Here is an 8,703-nt window from a genome sequence, read left to right on the forward strand (position 1 = left end):
CAGAATAACTAATTGAAGAAACACGGATCTACTTCCCTTAATGGGTCCTAGATCCAATGAGTCCACATGGTAAGGTATGGTTAACTGTCAATACGATATGAACACAATTCCTAAAGTCCAATGACGTGAACCTGCAAAACAGACACCGTGAGCTCGTTACGGAAGGACAAGAGGGGGTCTTCCGTAACCACCCTCCAGCGTGAGAATAAGTACAATTCTGATGGGGATAAAGTACTTAAGTAAATTGAGAGAGTACCGTGGGAGTGAATGATTACCTCATGATGATTAAGAGGGTATTTATAGCCGAAAGGTATGGGGAAGTGATTGGGCCAGCTATCCCTTTAGAAGATGCTCAAATAACCACCTGGACACGTGTCCTCATATGATAGGTTTAACCTATACGTTGCATGTGCATGTATAACAACCTGGACACGCGTCTCTCTATCAATGGTTGATAGGGTAATATTGGCCATGTGCACGGTTATAACGAATCTTGTCAGGTGTCATTAGTTGATTAGCCAAGGGATCACGTATTGCTCAAGAAAGCATTTTAATAAATCTTCTAGAAGGTAATTAGTTGTTGACAGCTGTCCCGGAGCATTACCTTGTGGTCATTACGCGGAAGGGTATTCCTTCTTGCGGATGACTTTTGAGGGTGACAGGATGCTTCCGCATGTGTCATGAGGGTGTTTCCTCCTCAGATGATTTATGCGGATGGTTCATATGTCACGCGGGTGACTTGTGACGTGCTCTTGGTTGACCCGCGGGTGTTACTTTAAGGGTATTTGGGTCTTTTTAGTACCCTACCTCTATACTATTTAGGCCTAATTTTTTGTTCATTTATGATTAATTGGTTATTACACGTTTAGTTTTAAAATTTTGTACACCCTTTAGTAGTTTCTTTTAAACTATCTAACATTAAAAATTAAAAACTAAGTTCAATAACAAAAATCTGGCTAAACCAAATTGGTTTACGGGTGGGTTCAGCTATTTCGGTTCGGTTGTGTCGGTTATTTCTGTTACGGTAGTAGGAGTATAGTTGTATGACAACGGGTTTTAAAACTACATTATAAACGTCATTACCTTTGTTTTTTTGTCTCGGGCCTAATTACGGGTTTTCTTTATTTCAGATTAAGCTCTTAACAAACCCGCATTCACTCTAAAAGCAGTGAACTCTGAATTATACGGTGTTCATTTTGGATACAAGGTAACAAGTGACTGGAGTTTTAAGGGCGGATCACGGGCCATTGTTGTACCTAACCCAAGAAGGTTCAATCTGCATAAAAAGAGCTTATGGTTACACGCATCATGTAATTTTTATAGTTTGAAAACATAAGTTTAACTGGATATCTGTTCATGCAATGGGACTAAGTTACGGTTTGTGTAGGGTTCACTAGTCCACAATTAGCGGGAGATGCTTTTACGTTAGGAACTGCTGCTGTTCTTCCGTTCTACACCCTCATGGTTGCAGCGCCGAGAGCCGATTTGGTAAAGTAGTTCTTTCTGGTTCAATCGGGTCAATCATTTTTGGCTCCAAATAATGGAAATAGTTTTGGTAACCTGTATAATTAAATGAGTCGTGTTTGGATTGACCTATGTAATCCGTTTAATTAGAGAAATCAACCTGTTAATAATAAAATATTAAAATTTAAAAGTATAATTTATAAGGTCAACACGCCTTAACTCGTTTAGATAAACAGGTTACTTGGGTCGTGTTCCGGATACACAATTTTACATGTATCGGCTAGGGTTAATTTATTTTTAATAAAAATATATGGGTGGTGTTTGGGTTCATCAAACCTACCGACCCAACATGACCGTCACCCCTTGTTTCAATACGGTTATTCTAATCGAGAAGAACTTATCGGTTAGAAATTTTATTAATGGAACCAAAGTTTGTTGCAACAATGTTACTCCAATAACAATGTATATGTGGTGCAGACTAAAAAGTGCATTAGAAGTAGCATACCATATGTCGTACTCGGGGTTTTATACTCGTACCTTCTTTACCTCTCGTGGACACCAGATACAATCCGATTAATGTTTGCAAGCAAATACTGGCTTCCAGAGGTCTGGTTCTGTATTGAACGTGTCCCTATGTATGCATACACACACATTTGGAGATGTTCATTACAAAAGACTAAATTATTGCGAGAACAAAAGAAACAAACCAACTCGTCTAACTTTTTTCTAACAATGGTTCAATTTTTTTTAAAATTTACCTTTTACATGTTTTAGACAAAGAAAAAAAAAACCTTAAAACTAATTTGTTCATCACTTTTTTCACTTTCAAATGTTTACTAACATGTGTAGATATGCGTAGGAAATATCGTGTAATCTACATGTGTTTAGGTTTTATAAATAAACTAATTTTGTTTTGTGATTTTTTCTCCGAATGTTTAAAGAGATGAATAAACATTGCTTTGTAACCAGTTCTTTCTTTAAAATTTAACAGATGAATGACTTATTTTGTTGTTTATTTTTTTCTAGCAAAAGAAAATTTTGTCATTTGTCTAGAATTCTCCACTATAAACATATATACATGTTTATAACATTACAAATGGTTTGTTTATTGACAGCTTCCGGGAATAGCTAAAATGTTTTCAAACGAGATGACTTTAGCCTCGGCTTGGATTCACTTATTAGCTGTTGACCTCTTTGCCGCAAGGTAGCTAGCTAGCTATCATATTTCTTGGTTTACCACTTGACCATGTGCATGCTCGTACCAAATGCTAACCCAAACTGTTCTGTAAACAGGCAGGTGTATGAAGACGGGCTGGAGAACGAGATTGAGACCCGGCATTCGGTTTCCCTTTGTCTCTTGTTCTGTCCAATTGGAATACTCATTCATGCTATCACCAAGGCATTCATCAACGTATCAAGAGAATCAAAAAACGATATTCATTGATGTTTTCTTTACGTGTAAATCAAAAAACTATGGATTTGGCATAGTTTTCTATTGCTCCAAAAATAAGTCGATTAAAAGTTTGTGAACACACCATAAATTATAGTATCTCGACACAAAATCGGTATTTTTTAAAACCCGAACCGGGTTTTAAAAATCGGGCACAGAATGGGACTGGTTCCAATTAGGAACCGGACCCGTCCTGGTGGAATAATATGGGAACCCAGTGGAACCGGGTAGCAGCGGCGAAGGTTAGTGAGGGCCGGGGTAGCCCCGGGCCCCCGATTTTTTTTGCGTAGTAGTGTAAATTTATCTGTTTTCGTCCGAAAGTTTTTATACGTAGTTTAAATTTAGCCGCTTTCGGCCCGAAAAGTTTGAGCCCGACCCCCTCCGTTTTTGAAATTGTTTATACATTTTGAGTCCCCCCCCCCCCCCCCGGTGTCTTAGTTGAAGCTTCGCCACTGCCGGGTAGAGTATGAACCGGGCCGGTTTATACGCAAAAACCGGGTACACCGGGTTTTTCTAATTTCAAACATTTCTAGCCGTTAGGAACCGGTTCCAACGGCTATATAGCCGTTTTTGGACCGTTGGAACCGGTTTTTAACCATATACACCTTACACACATACTATAAATAGCTAGGTGGTGTGTAGAACTTGTTAAAACACTTTCAAAACTCTTAAACACACTTTAAACACAATTAAGCTTAAACCGGCAATCAATGGCAAGTAACGGCGATGTTATGGTCATCGAAACAACACGATGCCCCGAGGTTTGTGTTCATTATGATTGTGTGTCATGACTGACTTACAAGAGATGACCCAGTGCAAGTATTGTTCCAAGTTTCTGAATGCGGGGTCGAACTCCACCCTATGTAAGCATACCAATAAGTATTGGCGTGAGAAAAAAAGTTTGTATGCCAAGAAAGCGGAAGCGGGAGAGTCGTCCAGCTCTACAACTCAAGCACATACCGCCGCCGGTAACAACGCTTAATCATTGTAGAGCGCGGGATTAAATCGACAGACCTTGTTTTTTATTTTAAGTTGTTATGTTTAATAATGTTCGTAACATGCTGTGTTTTTAATAATAAAATGTTCGTCGTTATTGTAATCAATTGAAATAGTAACAAAAAATAAAACATGACTAATAAGAAATAAAACATTACTAGTAATAAATAAAGCAAAACTAGTTAATAAACAAAGCAAAACTAAACATTACTTGAAATTTGATCGTGTTACAAATTAAGTTATTAAAACAAATAAAAATTACAAGTCTTCAAACTCTTCTTCTTAGTCTTCATCCTCGTCTTCTTCACCACCCGAAATCTCGGAAGAAATCCCTTCTTCCACCTCATCATGAATTGGACGCTCTAGTGGTATTTCGTCTTTAAAGTTTGCCTTGTGTTGTATACGATCCACCACATCCAAATGATCCTTTAGGCAAATGCAAACCTCTAGAGACTCGGGAGTTAGTTTTGTTCTTCGCATCGATAATACCCTCCCACTAAGAGAAAAAACCGATTTCGAAGCAACAGTTGAAGCTTGGACGCAAAGCAAGTCACGAACCATGGCAGATAGAATAGGAAATTCGTTTCGTTTTTCTTTCAACACGAATTGGGTCAATAAAAACGAATGGAGTAGCCTTCTTGCTAGCCTTGTTGTTAGACTTTTTGGTGCTTGGCATAGTAACAACTAAGGAGTGGTAGAAGTGAGAGGCGTAGGTTGGTTGGGATTGTAAAACGAGAAATATTTTTTAGTGTTTTTGAGTTTGGTGCTAAAACAATGGATAACGAATCTATTTATATGGGTCTTGGACATCAAAAAAACGGCTATATTATCGTTGGAACCAGTTCCAACGGCTATATTTCAACAGCAGCAGCATTACACGGGAAAATCCCGGCGGAACCGGTTATTCCGGGTAGGAACCGTTTTGAGATATAATATCCAGAATCGGGTAGGGCTTTCAGGTATATATATACCCAAACCGGGCATTGGGTTCCACCGGATACGACCGGTTCCGGGTCGGGTCCACTGGTTCGGGTTCGGAACCGGTTTTTTTTCACGTCTATCTAATGCTCCTGTTGATCATGTGCTCATCCGACGAGTCTAAAGAGAGACATGAGTCCATCACATAGACTGAAGGGTTGTTCCGATTTCATGTAAATTGAGTAGTTTCTAAAACAGCGAGCTAAAAGTCATCATTTGTAATGAGTTGGTAAGTAAAAGTTGTCACTAATTTTCAAATGAGTTAATGGTCATTTTTGTCAATTTAGTCCTCATAGTTTTAAATATTAGCTAATTACGTCCCATATGTCTAACGGCATCCAACTATGCCGTTAGTTTAAGGGTATTTTTGTCTTTCTCCTTTTAATTTTGAGTTAATGGTTATTTTCGTCCCTGTGGTTTGATACTTTTGTCACTTCAGTCCAAAGTTTGAAATTTTGTCAATTTAATGTTCAATTTAATTCAGTTTTTTTTATGTCTATAACCCTATAACCCTGGAGAGCATAATCCAATTCCAAAACAGGTTGGCATTTACTCTGCCGACAAAAGTAATCATACCCTCTCCTCTCGTATGTAGTTTCTATATGGCTCCTAAACTCTCCCCCATGGTGGAATTCAATGGTAAAGTGGTTAAAGCAATTCCCTGAAACCGAATTGTACGTAAAAAACTAAAAACCGTTTTTTTGATGAATGCATAATAGTTAGGGTTTAATATATCGTAACGAAAATTGGGTCGAAATCAACTATTATACATTAATCAAAGACATGATTTTTAGTTTTTTTCTGTACAATTCGGTTTCAGGGAATTACTTTGACCACTTTACCATTGAATTCCACCATGGAGAAGAGTTTAGGAAATGGCTAGAAACTAAATACGAGAAGGGTATGATTACTGTTGTCAACAGAGTAAATGCATACCAGTATTGGAGGTTGCTCTATGGTTTTGGGCTTGAATTATGCTCTTTATGGTTATATATAGACAAAAAAAAAAAACTGAATTAAGCTGAACATTAAAATGACAAATTTTCAAATTTTAGACTGAAGTGACAAGAATATCAAACCACATGACTAAAAGACCATTAACTCAAAATAAAAAGGAGAAAGACATACCCTTAAACGAACGGCATAGTTGGATATCGTTAGACGGATGAGACGTAATTGGCTAATATTTAAAACTATGAGGACGAAATTGACAAAATTTCAAACTTTGGACTGAAGTGGCGAAAACAAGGACGAAAATGTTTATTAACTCTTTTCACATACCGACATTTTAAACAAGTCTAAAAATTTTTGTTTACCAACCTCAGGTTAGATAAAAGTGTCTGAAGCTGTTTATACTTCATACTTGTTGCACTTTCATGCAACTTTTTCATGAACAGCAACAAAGATTTCATAAAAAGATCATAAAAATGCAAGTTCCACAACCAAACTTTAACAAAATCCAGAGCATAATCTGAATATCTTGAAGTCAAACATCAAAATGTACCATAGAGTTGCAGCATTTCAAACGACAAACAAAATTGAAACAATTAAAAAACATTTAAGCCTCAGTAATTGGATACTCGAACACAACATCTTTCCCACAGAGCTTCTTGTAAACTCCTCCAAAAGCCTCCAGCTTGTACTCAGTATCATTTCTCGCCTTCGGGTCCAAGAAGATCTATAACAAAACCATAACAATAAACAAATATTACTACAAAATAAACAATTAAAAACATGAAAGTTTAACCAAAACTGATTAAATTACCTTAATGATTTTGGACCCGTCAACTCTGTATCTGACACGCTTTCCAACAATCTCAGCAGGGAACACAATATCCTCCAGCATGGCGTCATGGACAGCTGTCAAGGTACGGTTGCGTGCCTCTGAACAGCTGAACCCTTTTTAGGTGGCGGAAGCATCCTTCTAGTTGCAATCAGAACCACATCCTGCCATTATAATTTTGCTAGTTCATACAAACGTTGATAAATGGCATGTTAAACAAATCTAAAAAACTTGACCTATTGGATAAACCTAGGGAGAGTCCATGCAACTGATAAAACCAATCAGTAACCAAATAAATTGAACCGAAATGACCAAAAATTAACGTAAAAACTAAACTATCGGTCAGATTTTACTTTTGCGTGTAACTCAAACCAAAAAATCAAACAAAAGTTACGGATTTCTAAAGATTAACTTTGACGTTTAAGAAATTTATATGAGTGCAATATTTAAGTATACTTAATTTTTAGCCCTAATGTAAAATGATTACCTAATATTAACTAACAAAATAATTTAGGTCCAAACTCTTTATATAAAACCATTCTATCAGCCCAATAACTTCTTGCTAAAATGACAACCAGAAATACTGAAACCCAAAACAACACAGTTTTCAAAACCTCAATAACCGACGCAACACACCGCGCTGGCTATTTACCCATTTAGTTAAACAAGTGAACCCATCAAACCATTAGTCAAACCCATTTAGCACGCTTAACCAAGTCAACCTGTTTAACATAGATAACTGTGTTAAACAGGTTGGTTCAGGTCCAATGGTTCGACCGGTCAACCAAACACCACTACATAGCAATAAAGTGTACCTTGCCACTAAATTTCTTCTCAAGCTCTCTCACAAGCTTGAGGTGAATCTTGCGGAAAGCTTTCCTTAATCTGTAAGGAACATGAATCACCACCACCTTTCGGTTTCCAGAGACATCAATTTGCCTAAAACAAATTAGAAAAATAATTAACAGCAATCACAATCATGAAAGTAAAATCAAATAAAGAAAACTGCAAATAGAAAAGGCAACACTCACGTAGCACCGTTAATGTAAAGATCCTTCAAGTCACTCTTAAGGTCCTGGCTTGCGTTTTCCAAATCAAACAGCGCCTGCATAAACAACCATGAAAGTTGAAAAAACATTATAATTTAACAATACAAGTATCATAATAAACAAAATGCAGGCAAGCAAGTAAGAAATACCTGAGCAACGGAGTCCTCGAACTCGGTGGGCTCGACATCCTTGTCCTTGTGAATCTTCTTCCTTGCAGTGTACATTTTGCAGGGTAAAACTAATCATCAAGTGATAAAGAATCAAAGTTTGTTAATAATAAGTTTCAAATCAAATAGCATTGCATACACAACTAATAAATAAAAAGAGATTTATGTAACAAATACATATTATTTTGTTTATGTTGTAAACATGATAAAAGCAAGATAGAATCATATTGCTGGAATTGCAGATTACTACACCTTTTATTTCTGCAAATTATAGTTTTCAATCCGCACCATATTAATCTAAAAAACAGTTATTTTAATTAGTCAAAGAACCCTAAACAAGTATAGATCAAAGCCAGGTAATAATAAAATGTAATGAAACCAAATAACAGAAAGCTAAGAACCAGAAACAACATCAAAATAAGAAACTTCCAATGAATCTACGTAAGGACATGTCAACAAGTTATAGAAAGTGAAGATTAAGTTGGAGATTTGGAAAGAAAAGTAGGAAGGAAGATGAACGAACGTACAATGGGGGATTCCGGATGGCTGCTGTGCTAGGAGGAATCGGCTGAGAGGAAGAAGAGAAGAAGAAGAAGAATATGAAAACCCTAACTCTATTATAACCATACATACTCCTTTAACTTGGGCTTCGCTCTAAGAATATGGGCTGGGCTGGGCTGGGCTGGGCTGGGCTGGGCTTGCATCAGCTCCATATAATGTTGCACAAATTGGGTACACTTAGAAAACCCGAATCGGTTCGGAGCCGGTTTTCTTCTCACCGGGTAGGAAATGCCACCGGTTTTCAGTCAGGAACCG

General features: G+C 37.2%; 1 protein-coding gene and 1 pseudogene across 2 annotated transcripts; one reads left to right on the forward strand and one right to left on the reverse strand.

The window, feature by feature from the left end:
• Positions 1-1,136: 1,136 nt before the first annotated feature.
• On the forward strand, positions 1,137-2,914 carry LOC143605268 (protein ABA DEFICIENT 4, chloroplastic-like; the record flags this gene model as incomplete). The annotated part of the gene is made up of 5 exons (XM_077081443.1): positions 1,137-1,310; positions 1,388-1,488; positions 1,942-2,070; positions 2,580-2,668; positions 2,758-2,914. Coding segments are annotated over 5 exons (644 nt in total), but the record flags the coding sequence as incomplete, so codon positions are not given.
• A 3,415-nt stretch (positions 2,915-6,329) lies between these two features.
• On the reverse strand, positions 6,330-8,462 carry LOC143605269 (small ribosomal subunit protein eS7-like; annotated as a pseudogene). Its single transcript, XR_013148484.1, has 6 exons — positions 8,415-8,462; positions 7,870-7,958; positions 7,703-7,776; positions 7,487-7,610; positions 6,654-6,835; positions 6,330-6,566 (listed from the first exon to the last, which is right to left on the reverse strand). The product of XR_013148484.1 is annotated as a small ribosomal subunit protein eS7-like (transcript).
• Positions 8,463-8,703: the final 241 nt, after the last annotated feature.

This window comes from Bidens hawaiensis, unplaced genomic scaffold (assembly GCF_021521415.1).
Source record: "Bidens hawaiensis isolate Kalapana, Puna unplaced genomic scaffold, B.hawaiensis_p1.1 tig00068841_1, whole genome shotgun sequence".
NCBI lineage: Eukaryota > Viridiplantae > Streptophyta > Magnoliopsida > Asterales > Asteraceae > Bidens > Bidens hawaiensis.